This window comes from Carcharhinus amblyrhynchos, chromosome 9, assembly GCF_965287045.1.
Source record: "Carcharhinus amblyrhynchos chromosome 9, sCarAmb.v2.hapA, whole genome shotgun sequence".
Lineage (NCBI taxonomy): Eukaryota > Metazoa > Chordata > Chondrichthyes > Carcharhiniformes > Carcharhinidae > Carcharhinus > Carcharhinus amblyrhynchos.
Genome location: NC_137332.1, coordinates 52,422,896 through 52,445,970, shown reverse-complemented (window position 1 = coordinate 52,445,970; position 23,075 = coordinate 52,422,896). Strand labels below are relative to the sequence as shown.

Here is a 23,075-nt window from a genome sequence, read left to right as displayed (position 1 = left end):
GTCACTTACAGCCAATTTACAAGCACACAATCAAAGTCCACCCCCGCCCCCCGCACCCCTCGCCCCCGCCACCCCCCAGGCTTGGTTCAATCTTTCCTGTCCTCAATCATTGTTTAACATATCTTAATTCGCTTGGATTCGGCACTTGTTAAAAACACACTAAGCTATACATCTTAATTGCAGTTTATTAATTGGAGCAAATAGTATCTAATTTCTACAAAAATAAGGGCAGATGCCGTTACAAAATGTTATCGTTTCGTTTGCACTGAAACGCCGCAACGTTGACAGTTCGGGAACCCGCTTTAAGTAAAATAAAATTGTAACACAGAATGGTAACCGTGTCAAAAACGAAGTGAAATTCTAGTGCCAGAAAAATGCATCTTTAAAATGGAGACAAGCAGTTGCTTGATCTGTGGGGAAATCGCTCACGGTTTTATAATATCATTTTCTGTCACAGGGAAACCCTGTCAGGTTTAAATGGTTATTCATTCCTCCCATCGAAAACATGTCGTAAACCCATTCACATGGTTTTGTTAGTCTTAATAGGAGGGTGGAAAGAATAATTGATTCTTTTGTCACTTAAAGATATTTTGATTTGAGTAGGAGGAATTGGGAAACAAATCAATTCGATTTCAACCTCAGATCAAAACAAAAAAAAATAAATTAAACCTAATATTCACAGGCGAAAACTTCAGTGTTTCCAAAAAAAGAGTAAGACACTAGATTTTCATCGAGGTGTTGTTTTGAGGAAGGAATTATTGCGTTGAAATTAGCCTTTTGTTTAAAGGACGGTTGTCAGTTCCTGTTAAACTTATTTGGGAAAGTAGTTTCGACGCTGCAGGTTCAAAAATCGTCTTTCCTGAGAACAGGATTGAGACAAACGCTTACCTTCAGTGCTGTGAATGGCTCGTTCCCATTCACCCACTCTCTCCCATTTCCTAGTTTTTCATATGCTAACACGTCGGGATGATTAGCTCGTTAACACCTCTGCACATCCTGGTTCAAAGTTCTTTATTTGTAGCTATCCTTTTGTTATCACATATCTTTCTGCTCCCCCTTCCCCCCCCCCCCCCTCCACACACACCGACTTTTGTTCCTTCTTTTCTAAATCTAACAGATTGATCAATAGCCGTTTTGCTGTACGTGCGGCAACCGATCCAATGTAGTTATAAATCGCCATTCTAACAAAAAAATGTCGCTTAGACCCTGTTACCTGACTGTAAGTCAATGTGAAGTCAAAAAAGACAATGGTAAGAAAATTAAAGTGATCATTGTCTTCCTAAAGAAAGCAAATGTCACGCCAATCTACACAACATTTACTAAACTAAGTAGTGTCACGTTCATTAATACGGCTGTTCTAATAACTAATCAAAACAGTTATATTCATAGCCTGATTGGGAGGGGGAACTGCCCTTGAAATAATGGAAAATTAATAAACAAACATCCCAACATAGTTGTGCATTTGGCCAAAAAAGTGCAACTGTAAAAAATGCGCCCAATTAAATAATTTGAGGCCTCTTCTTGCTCTGTTCTGCTACCAAGTTTATTGACAAAGAATGCTTTGAGCATCTTGATGAAATGGTGCTTGTAGGAATGAGTGCTGCTACTGTTGTCTTGGCCGGATCTATGTTGACGATTACATGAAATAACTCGAGTTTTGCATGGCTTAACAGAGGGAAGTCTGACGTTAGTCCCTCACGTGACAAAGCTGAGAGTATATCTTTAACTGAAACAATCTTCAGACAGTCTTTTTATATATATAAAGGAGGCATAAAAAGCTAAAGAGCTGCGTGTCTGAAAGCGTTTTAAAAAAACATTGAGAGGAAATACAGGAAAAAGTGAATAAGTTGCAATGTGCAAGTTGAAATAGGCTGTCAAAAAGTTAAAGGTAACTATTATTGACAGCCCTTTGACCTGTATTAAAAAAAGCGTTGTCATCTGATCTGCAAGAGACTGCCAGCTGAGACAGTGTGTGTGCGAGAGAGACGAGAGACAGGAGAGGGACTAGAGAGAGAGAGAGAGAGAAGTTTCACCAGAAAAGAAGCCGAGTTCTCACCTTTTTTTGCTGATTTGTAAAAGGGAAAGCGTGATGACCCTGTCAGGCAACGGCAGTGCGAGCGATATGTCAGGGCACACGGTCCTCACAGCCGAGGATGTCGATATTGATGTGGTGGGAGAAGGAGACGAGAACATGGGAAAGGACAGCGACTCTGAGAGCCACGCCACCCACGATCAGGCAGAGGAGGTGGAGGAGATCGGGGCCAGGGAGATTGCGGAGAGCCCATCCGCTCTCTGCCAGCCTTCCTCGGAGGGAGAAGTAACGAAATCTGAAACTCAGGAAAGTGGTTCTTCGAGCGGCAACGCCGCCTCAAAACCCAAGAACAGTCTGGTGAAACCACCTTATTCGTACATTGCTCTCATCACCATGTCTATCCTGCAAAGTCCCCAGAAAAAGTTAACCCTTAGTGGGATCTGTGAGTTCATCAGTAACCGTTTTCCCTACTATAGGGAGAAATTCCCCGCCTGGCAGAACTCCATCAGGCACAACTTGTCCCTAAATGATTGTTTTGTGAAGATTCCCAGGGAGCCTGGTAATCCGGGGAAAGGGAACTATTGGACCCTAGATCCACAATCTGAAGATATGTTTGACAATGGGAGCTTTCTTCGTCGGAGGAAAAGGTTCAAGAGGCAACCTGCGGACCATCTGAGGGAGCAGACTGCCCTCATGATGCAGAGCTTTGGAGCTTACAGCCTAAGCGGTCCTTACGGGCGGCCCTATGCGCTGCATCCCGCCACCTATCCTCATCCCTCAACTCTTCAGTATCCCTACATCCCTCCTGTGGGTCCCATGCTACCCCCGGTCGTCCCACTCATCCCGTCCAGTGAACTCAACAGGAAAGCTTTCAATTCGCAGCTCAGCCCCAGCCTCCAGCTCCAACTCAGCAGTTTGAGCTCCACGTCCATCGTGAAAACGGAGCCCACCAGCAGACCTTCCTTCAGCATCGAGAATATCATCGGGGTGACTAGCACATCAGGCAGCTCACAAACTTTCCTGCGGCCGCCAGTCACCGTCCAGTCAGCTCTCATCAGTCCTCAGCCCTTGTCTTTAGCGAGAAGCACAGCTGCGATTACCCCCATCCTCAGTGTCCCCACGAACATAATCTCCGGACAATTCTTACAGTCAGCAGCTTCGGCCGCCGCAGTGACCAAATGGCCATCTTAATACCTCCTCCACTTCCAACTGCTCACTCACCATATCCCTTTTTTTTCTCCTGTGGTAGTGGGTCGCACTGAACTTGACTGCGAAATATAGACTAAAATCCTATGTTATATATAAAAAAGGAATGCTTTCTGTACAGGTAAATACGTTTGTAAATATTTGTATAAAGAACCTATCGGTTCATAGTATTTGAGTTTTATTTTTTAATTAGACTGTTTCACAGTTGTAGTATAGAGCTCTGGGCTTTCACACTTAATGTCTTTTTGAAAGGTTCATTGCCAGTAGCTTATTGACGAACATGTATAGATATTAAGGAAGACTGAATCATTCTAAAGAATTAATACAACAGGAGAAAAAATGTCAATATTGTATACGACTGCAAAAGCTTAAAGCCCTTTATATGAATTAAATATATGTATTCTATGTAGCGCTACCGTCGTGTTGTACAATGGGAATTAAACAACTTTGTAAATAAATTTTACAAATTGCAAACGTTTCTGTCCTCGTTCATTTCCAAAAAAAACGCTCTTGACCTTGCAAATTTAGAGTTTATTTCAGTCGTGATTATATTAAATGTTTAAGGTTTCAGATTGGGATATTAAAATACACTGTCATTGGATAGCAACCTCAGAAAGATATAAAACATGGCAAGCTCAGCAGATTACCAGAAATAAAATCTCTGAAGTGACGCCATTGAGGTCATTGCGGCTTTCTTTTAAAATTAAAAGCTATTTAATCAGTAAACATTTTGCTGAAGGCATTAGTTGTGAAATCCGAGCTGACAGCAACTACTGTTTAACTTCATGGAAGAAGGGTTCGCCAGAGCAAATTGAAATGGGTTCGACTCAAATCTGTTTCAATTCCGTTTTAGTGGCGAAGCAAAATATATTATTTAGAATATGTCACCATTTTAAAAAGATTGTATGGTATAGTCGTATCAAACAAGTGTGATGCTTTGTCCTAAATTATATATTTGGTGTTTCTGTGTGCACACAGTCGCTTTTTTCTTTTGGGAAATTTATGCTGCTTATATGAAATCGAGCAAATTACTAAAGCCAAACGCTTTAAAATCGTCCAAAAGGGTTGTTCGAGCAGATTTAAAAAGCACCCGCATCTGGATTTATAAATTCAGATTTCTTTTATAAACAATAAAATGATCTCATTTATATAATCGTTGAAATAAAAACAGGGCGCAATGATGCATCAGGAATCCGGCATCGATTGTCCCGCAGGTTACCTGAACAATTTAATTCCAGGAATAGTAATGACAACAGGGGTAATAATGCATGCCAGTTATAAAAAGGGGAATGGGAATGAAGAGGCGATGGTTACTGCTTCGCTACTGAAGACTCCAGGTGTTCTGGGAACATTGAACTCCATTCTCAGTCTTGTCATTTTCTTGTGTGCCCAGTGGCAGACGTGTTTGGCAGCCGTCCGAACGAATATTCAAATTAATATTAAACAACCCCACTTGACGTAAATCGGGAAACTCTAACCCACCAGTTATCTCAATTCTGAACCTAACCGGGCCTGTTGTGGGGCTGAGCACTTTATTGTGGGAAAATTGGGAATACATCGGGTGCAACTTTTTTTCCCCCATTTTGTGTATTGCGACCTCTAATAAATAAAATGCACCACATTCAGCTAACTTTTTAATTCTTGGAAACAGATCCGAGTCTCTGGGACAGTTCAGAGCTTGAAGAGCTTGGTCTAAAACCTAGTGAAGAGTTGGGAGGGGGTTGGGTGGAGAACGTCCGCAGATCGTTTTCCGTTTTAATACTTTGTAAATGATCTCGGGCGACGAGGTTGATTTTAGATCACCAGCCTTTCTCCCCTGACTGTTTATCTATGTGTCGCGGCTTCAAGTGTCGCTGCCCGGTGTTGAGTTTCCTTATTTACTTCACACTCTGTGCTTAAAGAGTATTGCGAAATGTCAGACCCCGTCCAACTTGAGAGTAACATTTGCTTGGACGCGAGTTTTTTTCTGTAGTTGTAAATATTATTTTACTGTGTGTAAACATTTATACCTCAGTATAAATACACCAAATGAAGCAAGCCGTCTTGCTTGTCGAGGTGTGGTCTCAACACATATATATATTTAATAATCGTTTGGCATGATGAAAGAAATATTCACTCTCCCTCCCAACTTCACTTGAAGGGCAACTTAACAACGCCAGATCCAGTCCCTAAATTGAATCTCCCTCAGTAATCCTTTTACAAGGAAATTGAAACTGATCTAAAAATGTTTTGTCTCTTGCTTCTATAAACGTTACAAGATGTTAGGCAGTTGTGACCCTGGTTATGAGTTACGTTTACACAAAACTAGCAAATGGCGGGTGGTTAGTGAAATACGAGCGTGAGTTCTATATTTAACTGATACCCCTGGGAAAGTCGAAGGCGACTCCTAAAGTCACTGTCCGCCTCAGGAACCTGCTGATATAACCATTCCGAAGTGACGAGACATAACAGGGGCTCATTCCAACACTGACCCTTTGTTGTTTGTAACTTTTACTGATTCGTACTTATCTGCAGTTGTAACTTTTGAGTCATCCTGCGGTCAACCGTGAGGTTCAAGTGATTTATGATTTTTGTTAAACGAAACTTGCGCGGATACGAGTGTCACAGAGAAGTCGACATAAGTGAACGGCAGAAATAAAAAGAACGCTTTTTTACAAATTCAAAACTGCTTGCATTGTTTTTTTTAAGAAATTATAGGAACCCAAGTCTGGAACAAACTTCTATTTTACTGAAACCCAGAAGGTAAACTGCAATTTGTGAGGATTGGAACGGATTAAGCGTCAATGAGGCTAACGTGTGTAACCAGTATTTCCGTTCTTATTTCATTGAGCGTTGGATCTCAGTAATGCGCCGAAAATGATGTAAACAGCACTGAAATAATTATTGCAACTTAACCAAATCTCGTTCCATTTGGACGCTCGGGCTTGGATTTGGACGGGCGTCTGCGATACCGAAATACAACACTAGATGTCACTTACGGAATGTGCTTAAAATGTCTGAAATGTTAGCAACTGCCCGATAGTTACTTTAAACACAACAGCAAATAAAACAAATTGAACCAGAGAAGTTTGCTTCCAAATTTGAAGGGAACCCCTCTCGCCATGTGTGTGTCAGTATTAGAATTATGTATTCAAGTTTATTGTGGAGCTGTTCCTCTTTGTAAAATGTTACTATTTACTTCATTGGGCTTTGCGCAGTTATTTTCATTTTCAGATTGAGTGGTGGGGAAAGTGATGCCTCTACTCTCGCTCCTCGGGATCTCAGTTATTTCTGCAATTAATACGTGAATGAAACTATCGTTCACCGATTATCTGTATCACTCGCTTTCAGTGTAAGAAATCATTGAAACAAAACGTATGTATGTACAGGTGAAAGGTGAAACGACAATGAACCCAAACTTAGGTAAAAAGAAGTATCAAACACAGCAGACACGATTCCTAGTAAATAAACGCATTAAGTCATGAAAGCAAAATTCATTGGCAATTTCGACTTATATTCAGTTACAACATTGTTGAAATTAATTCAATTTAAAAAGTGAATGCGCCATCATTGTGAAATAAAATCAGCACAAGAAACTTCAACCAAAATCTACTTCCAGATAAAAACATCGATTTTATTTTTATTTAGGACTCTTGTGCTGCTAATCTTATCCATCGTTCGCCTATTAGCTCTTTGCCAAATTACACTGTCAAGCAACACGATTTAAATTAAACCGCAAGATTTTAATGAGCAATATAAAGTTGTGCCAGTTCTTCGTTTTGTTCACATTCTCTGTAGTTTGAATATTTTATTTACAAAATAAAGTCCGAGCAGCCAGGAACACCACCAGAATCACCAGGAACATGGATACACCTTGACTGAAATCAGTTGACTTGCCCTTTGTTTGGATATACAGCCACGAAGTATGGCGGCGGAGTTTTAAAAAATCTTAACATGCATTATAATTCTACAAACATTAGGCAGCGATCAGAATGGAACTACAACCTTTACAGTACAGAAATCTGGGGTTAATCTAACCGAAGGTGGGTTGGCTAAACTCTGCCTAACCTCGAACAGCAGTGTTATTAACTTGCGTCTTCGTGTGGGGTTTCTTTCGACGATGTAGGTAAATCTGTAAAAAATACATATTCGTAGTGTATTGCATCTATACCATAAAACTTGTACCAGGAAGACTGCATTTTCCATGCTTAGTATGGTTATTAGATATAAGCATCAATTTTTAAAAATAATGTACGTATACTGAAAACCGCAATGCAAGATACCGAATGCTTTGAACTATCCAAAATTCATTTAACATTCATGGAAATATGTAACAATAATAGAGAATATTTATTTTTCAATTAAAATCAAAGCAATCAAAATGTAGACGTTACTGATTGAAGACTTTTGGTCAAACGCATTAAACCAGCAAGGAATCATTGTTCATACACAGACGTTGAACTTTTGATTTAAATTATTATTTCAATTGTTTTAATAATTCACGCAACCCAATGCGTTGCTGCTTTTGTGCTTCTGACCAATTCTTTACACGAGGAATGATCATAAACGCAAAAAGCGAAAAGTAATAAGCCGCCTCAACCTCATCAGAATGAGCAAAAACGAATCCAATTAAATCGTTTTACTTTTGTATTACAGCAAAGGAATCCAATTAAATGCGATTCTCAAACCTTGTCAATATTCAGTTCAACTTAAATATATTGGAGGTTATGTATGAGATATCTAATTAAATAAAACTAATTGCCTCAACTGGTTCCATTATAACGTATGATGACAAATGAGGCTGAAATAATATTAATTTTGGCAGCATTACAAGGAAGGGAGCATAGCAGAAAGTTTGAAAATTGATGCTGTTCGTCCAGGTTCATCAAAACACAAGCTATTTTTGTCATTTGCTTGACAGCATAAGGATATGAACTTGTACGAGCATTAACAAATGAATCCTGATCATTTCATGACCTGTCCGGTCTAAATCTTTCCTGATCTACAATGCGGCTTATCTTACAATGTCTGAGAGAAATTGACGTAAGTTCGCACTTTAGATGGATTTACTCACCACCCCCCCAACACAAAACTTTCCATTAAAGGAGTTTCATTTCAAACATTTCCCTGTCTTTCTGTTCCTTTTCAGTACTTTGTCTCCTTTAGCATGTTTGTACACGCCAAGAACAACATATAATTCGGATACTACCCAAATTGGAATTGAAATGTCAATATAAATAACTTTTTATCTACCCATATGAATGCAGCCAGGAATTCTGTCCCTTAATTAAAGCAAACAATTTGAAAACAAATTAGAACAAATATATTCGTAAACTACGATAGGTTATTGTAATGGCAGCTGACCCAACTTCTTCTGAAATGGGTTTACTGCTATTTTAAATAAATAGGGTTTTATGAAATATATATGTTGCAGGGAGTTAAAGTGATGTTATCGTGTAGTTTTTAAAGTGATTCGTCTGATCAGTGTCTCCCCGAAACTTAAATGCAGAAAACTTCACACAGCAAACTCTCCATTGACAATGGCACCAACTCTTGAGTTGGCCAAGGAGCTCTTACGTCATCAGGCTGCGCCGGCCCAATGGCGTGGGACATGGAGCGCGCAGGCGCGGGGGATCCAGGAAGTGCCGGGCCAGACAGAGAGCCTGAGAAGGAGCAGCGGGCAGTCCTGGGGAGCGGGAACCGGAGTTCAGTGCGGGATGGAGCGATGGAGTACCATCGCCATAATACTCGCAGTCAGCCTCACGGTGCGCTGGACAGTATCTCTGAATTCATACTCAGGTCAGTCAGTGAGCTGCAGATCATCCCGCCTCTTATTATTCAGCTCTACACCACAATGGAAACACAGACATCCCTGAGTCCAAGTTGAATGTGTCAACTGTTGTCTGTAAACCGCAATGATTGCTAACAGCTTTTGCATTCGATAAGACCCTTGCGAGTGGCAATATCGAGCCGTTTTTAGTTTGTAGACTTGTTAAAGGGGTGGATAGGCTTCTTGGAACAAAGGTTTTCTTTGCAAGCCTACAGTATTGTGATGTAGAATGAGAAATTCTACAGAAATTGCTTTTCAGGGGCTTATCAACTTGCAAAAAATAATGCACCTTGTTTTGCTAAACATATTCTTCAAACTGGGAAATAGTGGTTGCCCTTTCTTTTTCTAACAGATTCTTGAACCACTGGAAGCTGTCCCACCTCGATCATTTTTATGCTTCCTTTTAGTTATTCACATTATCTTTGATTTCCATCCTTAAGCCACCGTTTGACTCCTATAAATGTCATAACTGCACCTTTATCATCACCTGTTCTCTACTGGAAGTTACTTCTATTTTATTTCCTTTGCGTTTTTTAAAACGCTGACCATCTGTAACTGTGAGCAGCTCTGAGGAAGAGTTGAAATAGTTATTGCTGTTTTGCTGATGATGCTGCCTAACTGCTGAGTATTTTCAAACTTTTCAATTTATGTTTTGTGATTGCCAGCATCTACAACATTTTATTTTTTGTCACTTTATTCCACATTTCTGATTTTCCACTTTTTCACACAATTTTGGAATGTGGTTCCACAAATGGCAGCAGTTCATCACGTTCTTCCTTTCATGACTATTCTCAATGTGTGAACCTAGACCATATCCTTAGTCAACTCCAAATCACCCTTCCAAAATTCTAGTTGGGTTTTGGTCCCTCATTGCAAAACTCTTGAAATTCAAGAGCATATTGTTGTTGACTTGGTAGAATAAACTTGTCAAGAGATGAGAATGTGTTTTACAGATAAACTCAGACCTTTTCAGCAAGGTCACTAGACATTAACCAAGAGTCTAGAAGCCAGGAGCCTGCTTTCCAATGTCCTGGTGCATTGATACTCTGACTAGTTGCTGCATTGCTGCAGTAACTGAAATTGGTGAATTTCCCTCAGAGGACTGATGTGTTCTGGGCCTCCTTGTTCCATGTCAGTCACTTTCCACATGAAACATTGATCTTAGAAGGATGAACTTGCCAACCTTTTTGTGAAAGTACACCCTTTAATGTTATCTGCTTTACAGTTTTTAACTGTATTTGCAGGTGCTGGGAAACCTCCTATGTTTGGGGATTATGAGGCTCAGCGACACTGGCAGGAGATTACCATCAATCTACCCATCCATCAATGGTTTGTAATCTCATTATTCAGTTAATGCAATGTTTATGGAGGTTCTTGGAGACTTCTCACAATGGAATTTTGTTTAGATTATTTGCGATTCAATTTCTTCCTTCCTCCAACATCTCCACTCCTACCCTTTCTTGCGGTCAACTGCAATAATGTTGGTCCTGGCAAACCTCCAGTCTTTTAATTAGGCATTCGTTTTTTGGACGTAAACCTCAACAGGAAACGCTAGGGAGCATTTAAATCCTTGAGAGGATTGGGCATCATGGTCGAGTACTGTCCTGCTCCCACCTGACATTTACACTTTTCAGTAGAAGTCATTGGGTATCGTTCATGAGTGTGATCCCTGACTTTCATCCCTCTTTGCTAGTTCATGGCACTGAGGCTAATTGTAGCATCTTATTACTGTAATCTTGAGATTGGCTAACCCGGCAGAGATCTTGGGATTGGATTTGGGACGATGTTGATTCTGCATTGGGTGGTACAATTAGCTACATATAGAGCAATAGAGAGTATGTTGTCAAAACATGTAATATATAAATGTAGTAATTTAACTATTTCTGAATGCATTCTCTTAATGGTTAACATACAGTTGATTTATTTTATTTCAGGTACTTCAATACAAGCAGCAATAATCTGAAGTACTGGGGTCTTGATTATCCACCGCTCACTGCTTATCACAGTCTGGTTTGTGCATATGTGTAAGTTTAAACTGCCATTGTAGATAAGACAACTCTGCTTTAGAATTAGTGTTCAGAAATCTCTGATATGAAATGTAATTAGTTAAGATTGCAGCTCCTGATCAGTGCCCACCTTCTTCCTCCCCTTACAGCAGGAAAGTGGATGTTGGGTGGGATCAGGATCGCTCTTGGCTTTGATGCTGTTTTTGCTCATACTTACTGTTTCGGTTTGAAGAATAGCCATTGGTGGTATTGGAATTACACTCCAACATAAATTACAGATTGTGAATGTAAGTTAGATGTTGCAATGGGGCATTTGTCCATGGGCTTGACAGGTTGTTCAGCCCACTTACGCCAGCTGCCACAATGTTGCAGTTTGAGACTTGGAAAGAAAGTAGTTGTGTGAGCTGCTCTGATTGATGAGGACAGGATGAAGCTCAAGTTGCGCTCTACATTGTCAAGCAGCCTGTTGACATTCAGAGTTCAGGCTTCCCTATGTGGAATACATACTTGGGTGAGGTGTCAAAGGCAGTAATTTCCTTTGGGGAGGACAGGGAATTAGGTGGAGAAAAAGAAATTGTGCTATCTGTCATTGGGTATCTTTTATTGATTATGTGTACATTTTACATAAAGTGAATGCATTTTTATTCTAGAGGTAAACCTTTTTTTTAACACAGAGCTAAATCGATAAATCCTGAGTGGATTGCTCTTCATACATCTCGTGGCTTTGAAAGCCTTGGGCACAAGCTATTCATGCGAGCAACAGGTAATTAAGAATTTTAGAAACAACTGCAAAGTTTAAAAAGAAATCTGAAAGGAAAACGAACTGCAGGTTGATGATTATGGTTGTCAGCAGCTGGTCGAAACCAGCTCCAGGGTTCCTCAGTCCAACCATATCCAGTTGTTTCATCAGTGACCTTCCTCCATTACAATAACAGGGGTGTTTTACAGAAGGCTCATGTTCAGCTCCATTCCCAAGCACGTTGATCATGAAATAATAAAATCCTAACTAGGGCTGGAGAATTGCCTGGTACAGATCACCTTGAACAAAATTAGATCCGCAAACTCTCCCTGATCTTCGATGGCATCACCATTGTTGAGCCTTCCTCTTTCAGCTTTGGTCATTCAGCAGATACTTAACTAGACCAGCCATGTCAATACCAAAGCTGCAAGAGCGGTGAAGAGAGTGGATGTTTTGGCAAATGGTTCAATTTTTGACCCCTGAAAGCCTTTCCATCATCTAAAATACATTGGATTTTCTGTTATTTCTGGTACTTAAATCTTTTGTCCTTCCCCATTTTAGGAAACTGAGGTGGCAAGACAAAATATTCTGTTCATTGCTAGTGATTTAAACAGCATGACTTATAATTGAAGTGGGCACCTTGGGCAAACAATCCTGAAATGACATGCACAAGACGTTTGCCATGGCACAGTTTTCAAGAATTTAATGGTACTGTGCAAACTGGGAGTGGATAAAATCATTTGGGCAACTCAGTTGGTTTAATCATAGAATCATAGAATTCCACAGTGCAGAGGCCATTCAGCCCATTGAGAGTGCACCAGCCACAATCCCACCCAGGGCCTATCCCCATGACCCCATGCATTTACCCTAGCTAGCCCCCCTCACACTAAGGGGCAATTTAGCATGATCAGTCCACCTAAGCAGCACATCTTTGCGCTGTGGGAAGAAACTAGAGCACACAGGGAAACCCATGCAGACATGTGGAGAATGTGCAAACTCCACATAGTTAGTGACCCAAGCTGGGAATTGAACCTGAGTCTCTGGCGCTGTGAGGCAGCAATGCTACCAGTGTGCCACCGTGCTGCCCCCTTGAAGTAGATCATCCAAGTAGAGTGAATGGTGTTAGAGAAACAAATATTGCAGTGCACTTGGGCATAGATTAAGGCAAAGTGAAAGAGCAAAAAAACTTTTTATATTTTATTAAGAATAATTTAAAAAAAACTTTGTGGAAAACAAACATCTCACATATGCAAGGAGTGTAGATCAATTTAATTGTTTTATAGATATGTGATGCATCCTTTAAACTGATGGCAAATAGCATACAGCCTCAACTGCCTTCTTCGAAAACTGATGAAAAATTTAAATTTTATCTCAATCAAAGGCATAGACTGAAATTGCAAAACTTTGCTGCAGCAGTGGTCTATCCAGTGATATAAACATCTATTATGATCTGTTCAGTTGGCGTCCTTGAGGATTCTGGAGGTCATTTGAGGTTATTGGACTGAATATGAGTATTAATCTACTTTACCTACTTTATCTGGAGGCAAAAGCCTCCAGATCCAAATGAACTAAATCTTAAATGTCTAATCATAACCGTGAGAGAAGTGATTACTTTTTTCAGTTGTATTATACAATATAGTGCTACTTGTTAACTTAAAAGTAACCAACCAATGACATGAGAGAGTCTCCAGATTTCTGCAATCCACTGTCATGGGAGACAGTGAACCCTTGTTGAATCACTGTGTTAGGACCAACTGGCACATGGTGCAGCGTTTGAAATCTTGCTTTGAAGCAACAGGCTGAATCCTTGACCCATGGTATTATTGGATGGATCACATCTGTGGTGACCCAGAACTTAATGCAATAGTGTGAACCTGTGGAGGGGGATCGATGGAGTGGGGTGGCCTGTAGTGCGGCAGAGTGTGTCCGTGGCAGAGGCCTCACAGGAAGGAAAGGGATGGGGATGGGGTGGGTGAGGAGGATGCCAAAACTTGCAGAATGTGTTGGGAACTCTTGAAAGAATATATCTTATCACACCAATAGGAAACTCATTTTTAATTTTTTTGTCTGTGTGACCTCTTAGTTTCAATTAGCTTTGAACTCTGGGCAACTTTTGTTAGTAGGATTCAGACTTTTGAGTCATTTCAGAACGGACTTTCACTGCTAATAATGACCTACATTCCTTTAACTTGGCCTGGATTAAAACAACAGGAGAAGTGCAATGCCCACCACTGAGGAGTGAATGGGCAATATCCTTACCAAGATTGACATTTCTCAGATCTCCTCATTACCATCTTGCACATTAGTACTCCATCCTAATGTGTCACCGTAACGTTTTGATATGCCAAGTACAGAGGTTCAATAGCAGGAGGCTTGGATTCCATACTCAAGATGAGTAGGATGGAACTTTAATGGCAGGCAGGGAAATGGACTGAGCACTTTGGGTGGCTCATGTGGGAAAGGTGGCCTGTAACTGACTCATTTAGAGGAGAAATCCTGAAGCAGTTTTCCCACACAATGGTTCATGGAAATCTGGAACTTTCTCCAAATAAATGAGACTGCTGAGACAATTGAAATGAAATAAGTCAGGGATATGCAGTAATGGCAGAAAACCGTTTTTGAGGTAGGAATTGACCATGGTCGAATAGAAAATAGAACAAGCTCAAGGAACTGAATGGCTTATTCCTGTTCCAATGTTCCATCCAAACCAAAGTGCCCTTAGTTGTTTCAATGGTTTGTGCAGATAGCTGATCTCAGTCAAGATGGTATTATCTGTGGTTGGAGTTAGAGATCTTGGGAGAGGGAGGAATAATCAGTTCAGGCTGTTGTTTCCTTTTCATTGATCTTGGATTTTGTTATTTATCCAAACCTCCATACACTTACCCCTCCATAGTGAGAAGTTTAGATGTTTGTTTGACAGTTAACCAGTTGTCCAGACTTTCATAATGAGTGGCCATTGAGTGAGGTGCCTTAATACAACTGGCATCTGTGGAATGGTACCTAAGAAATGTGGAACAAGTAACTAAGGGAATCTCCTGAAGCAGGCTTGATATAAATGGGTTCGAGAGTCTAATCAAGGAATTGACAAATATATTGAAACATCGGGCAGGTAGAATTGATCTCTGAGAATAATTGCCCTTTTGGACCTTGAGGCTTTTTCTTGTTCCTAACAATTCTTCTGTTTACAATTCTCTGACATTTTGCCAATTTTTAGTGTTTGTTGCAGATCTTGCTGTATATATCCCTGCGATCCTCTGTTACATTCATCACTGTAAAGGACCAGAGAGGAAGAAGGTAGGCATTACAGTCAATATAACTACGGCAATAGCAAAACTGACAATGTCAGACTGTTAGTTGAGAGATTTTCAGCTATGAGCCATGTACCCAAAGCATCAACTTCGCAGAAAACTCATAATGAAGCTTAGATATGAAAGTTGTTCCAGGTGTCATCAGTTGTTCAAGTGGCAGCAATTTATCTTCTGTCCTCTGAATTTTGTGTTGCATTTTGAGGGAAAAAAATGTTAATTTTTGAAAAGTCTAGCTGTATTGACAGAATAACTTTGCATTTATATAGCGCCTGCTGGAAACTAGATATACTGAAACAATTGACAGCCAAAGATTTCTTAATTTTTTTCTGAGGCAAAATTGGCAAACAATTTCCACACAGCAAGATCCCACAAACAACAATGAGCTAAATGACCAGTCTGTCTCCTTTTCATGATTCTTTGTGAGGAATAATTTGGGAAAATTCCCTTTGGTCATTTTCAAATGGTGGCAGAGAATCTATCATGCTTATCTGAGGAGGATGTTGGGTCTTCAGTTTTAATATACCATCAAAAAAGTGGCACCTTGGAAACTGCAGCACTACCTCAGCACTACCATGCCTAGATTACGCACTGAAGTCATGGAGTGGAGTTTGTACTCTCCAGTTTCTGTCTTGGAGGTGAGAGAACTACTAATGAGTTGAGGCTAAAATTCATTTGAAATGCCCCACTTCTCCAAGACTAGAAAGATAGTGGGATAGGTGCTGAAAAGCATTCCACATCCTGACTGTTCTCCAGTGACTTTAGTTCCGGAAAGCCACGTGTGTGAGCGCAGGATAAATATAGGATCGTACTGATTCTCTCCACCACCTGCCAACAGACAAGTAACCTATCAACAATTGTCTGGAATTATATTCATAGGATAGAGCAATGCTGGAGGACAGCCAAAGCGTACAAAACCAGGGCTTGATGCTTGGGTCTTGCTGGTCTGTATGACTCAGCATCACGCTAACAGTATATTTACCTACAAGGCCAACAAATGAGCTAAGTTTTTTAAAAAGAAGGCTTCAGATGTGGTCTTTGTCATGTAATAGCAAATGTTTATTACAATCGGTCAAATAAAATTGAGGCCATTTTTAAAAGAAAAACCACTAAGGTAGGAAACATGACATCCACAAGTTGGGAGATTTAATAGAGATGTTCGAAATTGAAAGATTTTGATAGGAGTGGAAAAGGAAGAAAGTTTCCATTGACAGCGGTTCAGTAACCAGATGGTAATTAAGATGATTGGTACAAAAGCTTGCAGGAAGCAGTGGAAAAATTATTTGATGCAGCGAGTTGTAATCTGGAATGTATTGGCTAAAAGGCAGGTGAAAGCAGATTCAGTAGTAAGAATGAGGATAGGCCGTATCTCCTTCCTGCCATTAACTGCCTGTTTTAATACCAGAGCCTTCAACCCAAGTCTGTGTCAATCAGTCTCTTATTCCAACAATCAGTCAGGCCATTCATCAGACTGCTGCCTGCTCCTTTGACCCTCTCACTCTTCAGTGATCGCGTGGCACTTTAAGCCCACTTCGCTCCTACCTCTTTCTTTTATCATGCGTTATTTTCTCCTTCACCTCCTCCTTAGAAAGCTTAGCTTTATTTTATCTTCCCTAAGGGCTAGGACAATTCCAAAATCCCATTAATTTGTAGTCCTCAAATGGATCATTTTTGTTCTATTCAACGCCAACTATCTTCAATCTCACTTCCATGCTAACCACAGCACCGAGCATCTACTGGTCATTGATTAACAACTTGTGCTGCTGCTACAACACATTAGTTCTCTGGAGAAGAGTCATGTGAATTCAACATCAACCCTGTTTCTCGCCGCACAGATCTACTGAGTTTTTCCAGCATTTTCCATTTTTATTTCAGATTTTCAGCTTCTGCAGTATATTACTTCTATTGTCTATCTTTAGCTTTCTTGTGACCTTTTTAATATAGTTAAATTCTGCTCATTTTCCTTCACTGCCTGTTCTCTATGGTCTGTTTTTGTGTCATTGTTCTCTTCTAGTTTTATTCCTACCTTTCTGAAAGCAATTGTCCAAAATATAAGGAAAGATAGAAGTGTTGTTATCAACCTGTATGTCATCCAGTAACCTGTGGTGAGGAAGTGAGAGTCTGAGCTGTCAGCTGCCATAAGCCACTAACTGATTTGCACACCACTCCAACATTAGCCTCACAAACGCAGCAGCTCTCCTTTTAACTCCCAATGATTTTCAAGTTTTCGCACATGTACATTGAATAAAATTCAAGATGCAGCTACTAATTGATACTTATAATATTGTGATAAATACTTACAATAATGTGTTAAATTTTTAACTGTCAACCAACCTCTTTGCCCAGAAAATAAACTATTAAACTGTGGAGTCTCATACCATCATGTTGTGAATTGTTGGAGATTCAGAAATTGTCTGATTTGATATATTTTACTTTTCCTTTCTGCCTTTATTCTGCTCCTTTTAATTCAATCTTTCTACGTCCCTCTTTTTGTCTGTGCCTGAGGTTGATGCTGAATTCCATCCACTCTTAACTGCCTGGCTCCTCAGTTCTTCCTTTGTTTATTTCTCGATCCCTAAATCTCATTTGGTTAATGCAATACATTGTTTGTCTCATTGATCAGCAAATAAACTGTTGCGCTCACCTGTGTTGTTATTAGCTCGTGCTTCTAGTAACTTCACGGGAAATATTTTTATAGCTGATCAAATGCAGATCAAATACAAACTCTGGGCCATAAAATTTTCTCCGATAACTCCTCTTCCCATGTCCTTGTAGTCATTCCCATTGTTCCTAAATCATCATCCCTGGATTCCACTATTTTTTCTTAACCTATGGTGCCTTATTCAACAAGCACAAGATCACTTTCACTTGCATACTAATGACTTCCAACTCCTGTTTTGTGGGCCCTATTTTCTGGAATATTATCCACCATTGTTTTTACTGCCTACCTCTCCTCACCATTAAAAATCTTACTGCTGTCTTCAATATTTTCATGTAAATTCCCTTTTCTCGCTTGGTGTCCACCACACTTTTTAATGTACTTTGGGTTTGCTTTAAGTTTAAAATTATTTAGTAATGTCACATGTAGGCTTACATTAACACTGCATTGAGTTACTGTGAAAATCTCCTTGTCGCCCCACACTCCGGTGCCTGTTCGGGTACATTGAGGGAGAATTTAGCATGGTCAATGCACCTAACTAACACATCTTTTGGATTGTGGGAGGAAACCGGAGCACCCGGAGGAAACCCATGCAAACACGGGGAGAATATGCAAACTCCACACAGACAGTGACCCAAGCCGGGAATTGAACCCAGGTCCCAGGTGCTGTGAGATAACAGTGCTAACCACTGTGCTGCCCTTTAATGTAAGGTGCTACATAAATGTAAGTTGGCTGTTAATTCTTGTAGCTGAAATGAACATTTCATGCATCTGTCTCTGATTATTCTGCTTTAGTAACCTCAGTGCTTGATCCTTAGCACCTAAACCTTCACTGGTTAACTCGAGAAAAATTAATAATGTAATGAAGTTCATTACCTGGTATATAAGCAAAGCAGTTTCAGATTCCCAAGGCCTGGTTTGAATTGAGTTGATAAATCTCAGTATCAGATGTTTGGTCTCAGCCCCCTATGCTAGGCAAGGAGTGGGAGCAGTGGTGGAAATCAGTTTCCATTCCTGTTCCTGATCATTACCTACCTGTGTGTGTATATGTGTAGATCTTTCTGCATTTGCAGACATGTTTTGGATAAACTATGGTGAGTCACCTCCCTCTGAGGAAAAACAGCCTTCTGATATTAGCGTACAGGCTTTTGTGAAGAAAATCTATGTGTGCCATATCCAGGGACACTTCTGGATGCACAACATAGGAAGTCTTCATGCTTTCAGGAGAGGAATTTTTTTGGTCGGGCAGGAAGGAATTGATGAAGAATAACGCTTTAGGGAGTGACGAACGGAACTTCTGCTTCCTTTGATCAAGTGGAGAATTAGATTAACATGGTTTGACATTTTAGTGAAGGTGACCAAAGGCTTAGGGTTAAATTTCGGTTTCAGTGAAACCGTCTGGAACATAGCTGCGGAATAAGTGAAGTCCATGCGATCGTGCAGCAGTGGCCTGCATGACTTGAGGATAATGTTACTTGAAACTGCTCCGAGGTTTTAAATTCTGTCACATTATGGAACCATCATTAGATTTACTGATATTTTTGTATACTGAAACAACAAAACCAAATCATTAACATGCTTGAAATACTGATAAAAGTCAAGGTGAAGGCTTCCTTGATCTATGATGGGTGCTTCAAGATAGCGCAAAATGTGTATGCCACGAAACCAGATATGTTTGGCTGGTAGACAATTTTTGAAATTGTTTCCCAAGAAGCATGCAGGAAAGCTGGTTGGGGAGGTGGCTGGAGACTACAGGGCAATCAACAGCTGAGAGGGAACAGTAATGACATTTATTCACTGTTTGTCCCATATAATTATCAGTGTAATTCATATAAAGGTAACAGCTGCAATTGCGCATTAACTGCCCCATGCTCTTACTTTCGCGCAATGAGTAATGTTCCTAAATTAGCACCTCCGCTACGTGACTAAAATCACACTGGAGTGCAGCGCATTGGTGTCATTGGGATACAATTCCATAGTAACTGGCTTTAAAAAATGAACGCAAATGTTTCTTTTCCATCTCTGCTGCATCTTTTCAATTTCCCACCTTCACCTGAAGACACCCATTCATAATGAGCCGTGATGCCTCCAGCTAGTGACTATTCATCTTTTGTAAATCGAGACAAGCAATATACTTGACCTTGGAGGGCATTGCGATTAAGCCTGAGGCTGCCATGGTCTCATGTCAACTCTTGTTCACTTTCCAACAATCATTAAATATTTTTATGCAGCTGCTCTGATTGCTAAACTAACCCTGTTGAAATCTCATATCTGTACAGACCAGAAATGATATCTGGATCTTTACAGTGAATATGCTTAAATGTTATATTGGGTGATCATCCCATGCAATGCTATTGTATCTTCATGGACTGTGTATGATCAACTGCAGTCTATACGATGAAATGTATTCCATATGCTTTCATCTGGCAGCCTTTGCTTGACCAGTTGTATTTCGTCAGCCCAGGAAAGCTAACTATTAACGCGATTAAATGTTTTTACTTTCCAGTCCAGTTGGTTCAGTGCACCATGCAATTTGATAGAGAATCATAAAGACCAAAAATGATCCTAGGTTCAATCTTTTGCCTGAATTGAGGAACTAGCATTTGGTGATAGTTCCTTTTAAGGGCAACACAGCAGAAGAGGGTCACCTGGCTTGACGGGTCAACTGGCACAGAGTAGATAGCCACACCAAGGAGTGGACAAAAGGCCACACAAAATCTTACACAAAAGACCTCTAGAAGACATGCAGGGATTGGGGCAGTTGGTGGACTGCTCAAGGGTAGCAGGCGGAAGAGGACTTCCCTTATTAATAAATATGTTTTCCTGATGAAGTCTGTGAGCATGAATCATTATATAGTGGCAGTTCAAAGCTCCAGTTTACCTCAGTGATCCTGCACAGTGAAGGTGAAAAGATTAAAAAAAAGCCAGTGTTCCAATATTAAAATTAGTGCTAGGCCAGTTGGAAGTAACATTGGAAAACGTTTTTTGACATGGTAGTGGATTCCTGAAAAGTGAAAAATCCAAAATGCAGTAAATACTCGGTCAAGTGAAGCTGACAAGACTGAAATCAATGTATTTTTTATTAGGTATGGGTTTGAGGAATTTGGGAATTAAAAAAAGCAGGTAGATTAAGTTGAGATGAAATTATTTTAGAATAGAATTGAATGGTAGAACAAGCTTGAGGGGCTAAATAGTGTACTTTTGTTCCAGTGATTCCCTGAAGTTAGCATGGTGGCACAGTGGTTAGCACTGCTGCTTCACAGCACCAGGGACCCAGGTTCAATTCCCTGGAAGGGAATCACTGCTGGACTGTGTATGCCCCTGTTGTCTGGTGGGGATAGGACTGGACAGGGTTGTGATACTCTCTGTGGTCAAATAATGGGGCCACCATCTAACATGATATGGGAAGAATGGGCACTTTGTAGTGTTATTCGAAGCCTCAATGAGAATAGTACAAATCAACACTTTCAGGAAAAAATAGACAAATGAAAGTATGTGGGCATAGACAAAAGCATTTTGGGAAGGCCAGTTTTGGTTGATAATTTCATTTGACTTCTGCATCTGAGTTTTGGCGTGGAACAGAAATCAGCAGAGTTCTCACTCCTGATCAGTGGAAAAGTAGTTTTTTGGTAAGGATGGTTTGGCCTCAATTGCAATGCCCACAAGTTGAATAAACGGTACCTTACTTGGGTGAGCTGTCGTAGAGTATCCAAGTCAGTTCTGATCCCAGCATGAGTTTTAACATTTTCAGAAGAAGAGGGAGAAAATTGACTTGAGGGAAATAATTCATTGCTTATTGGGAGACATGATTCAGTGTAACTGTATTGAAAATGCACAACTGCTTTTACTCTTTGCAGGTGTCATCTGTGCTGTGTGTACTGCTGTACCCTGGACTCATTCTTATCGACCATGGCCATTTTCAATATCCTTTGAATGTTAAAGAAACCGTTAAAACAATGCATTTAGCTCTCCCAATGGTTCAGTGAGTGACTGCACTATGATGTGGCACACTGGTTAGCAGTGCTGCCTCACAGCTCCAGGGACCTGGGTTTGATTCTGGCCTTGGGTGATAGTGTGAAGCTTCTCCCTGTGGGTTTCCTTTGGGTGCTCCGGTTTCCTCCCAGAGTCCAAAGATGTATAGTTTAGGTGGATTAGCCATGCTAAATTACCACTTAGTGTCCAAAAGATGTATAGGTTAAATAGATTATGGTAAATTCATGGGGTTTGGTGGGGGAGTGGGGGTCTAGTTTAGATATTCTTTCGGAGAGTCAATGAGCCAAATAGCCTCCTGCACTGAAAGGATTTTATGGAGCCAGATGATCCTGGGTTCACTGGCAGGCCTTTATTGAGTTAACTTGATTTCAGCCACGATAACTTCCATAACCCCAAGACAAGGGGAAGAAAAATCACTCAGCAGTTTGTGCTACAGAATACTCCCCATTGACCCCTACTGGAAAATGTGTGTAAACATTGAATAAGGACAGAACTGTGCGTGGGTGCAATACTGCCCATGTTTAAATAATCTGGTATTTTCCCTTAGAGACAGCAGGAAGTCCAGCACCTCAGCGTGAACCGCATCTTAAAGAGGTGACGGGAAGCAAAGTAATGCACCTGCAAATAAAATATCTGCCTCTCGATCATAGGCAAATGGAAATTTTGTGCGTTGGTAGTCAAACTGAATTCGAAAAGGATAAAATCACTTTATCTAATTCCATTCATGTAATAAATTCTGAAAATTTTAAAAGACTTTTTCCTTTTAAAGCATATGCATAAGTGGCTTTTGCCTTATCCCTTAGTATTGGCGTAAGGCAATAAAAAAGACAGTGAGAGTGCTGGTTTGTCTATGTATGCTGTCTGAGTGAATATTTGTGAGCTATCCTTAACATGAAAACACATATAACTCTATCAGCTTGGGCCTTGCTGCGTGGGGGTTGCTGGGCCTACTGTTTGATCGAGTCCTCTTTGGCTCAGTGGCGTTTTGCCTGGCTCTTAACTATAAGCAAATGGAACTTTACCACGCACTGCCTTTCTTCTGCTATCTCCTTGGGAACTGTTTAAAGAGAGACTTGAAAGGTGAAGGGTGAGTAACTGAAACAATGAATTAAATAGACTCATGGTCCTTGTCATGTCAAATGGATCAAGTGAGGTCTATTTTTAAGACTTGAGAATTGTTCTGGTTTGCACTGCCCTGTAAACAGCTTAAAATAAACATGCAAGCTATGTTTGAGCCTATCAGTTTAATTAAGAAGGAAACTTCTTCTTAACATTCGACTTAAAATTCTATATTTTTCCTCCACTATTTCTTCTTGCTAAGTATAC

At 40.3% G+C, this 23,075-nt stretch overlaps 2 protein-coding genes across 3 annotated transcripts in view; both read left to right on the top strand.

Moving 5' to 3' along the window:
- Positions 1 to 1,927: 1,927 nt before the first annotated feature.
- Positions 1,928 to 3,670, top strand: foxd3 (forkhead box D3). Its single transcript, XM_080195633.1, has one exon. It carries the CDS (start codon positions 2,090 to 2,092, stop codon positions 3,221 to 3,223), a length of 1,134 nt encoding a protein of 377 aa, XP_080051759.1. The 5' UTR covers positions 1,928 to 2,089; the 3' UTR covers positions 3,224 to 3,670.
- Positions 3,671 to 8,866: 5,196 nt separating this feature from the next.
- alg6 (ALG6 alpha-1,3-glucosyltransferase) overlaps positions 8,867 to 23,075 on the top strand; it is a 46,458-nt gene continuing 32,249 nt past the window's right edge. For both annotated transcript variants that reach the window (XM_080195631.1, XM_080195632.1), the window contains exons 1-7: positions 8,867 to 9,016; positions 10,292 to 10,376; positions 10,982 to 11,071; positions 11,728 to 11,816; positions 15,007 to 15,086; positions 21,614 to 21,682; positions 22,655 to 22,836. In XM_080195631.1, coding sequence (XP_080051757.1) covers positions 8,935 to 9,016; positions 10,292 to 10,376; positions 10,982 to 11,071; positions 11,728 to 11,816; positions 15,007 to 15,086; positions 21,614 to 21,682; positions 22,655 to 22,836 — 677 coding nt within the window. In that variant the 5' untranslated portion in view covers positions 8,867 to 8,934. The remainder of the gene's footprint in view (positions 9,017 to 10,291; positions 10,377 to 10,981; positions 11,072 to 11,727; positions 11,817 to 15,006; positions 15,087 to 21,613; positions 21,683 to 22,654; positions 22,837 to 23,075) is intronic.

Excerpts from the sequence above, each read along its gene's own strand:
- foxd3 (XM_080195633.1), top strand. The coding sequence starts at position 2,090 with ATGACCCTGTCAGGCAACGGCAGTGCGAGCGATATGTCAGGGCACACG.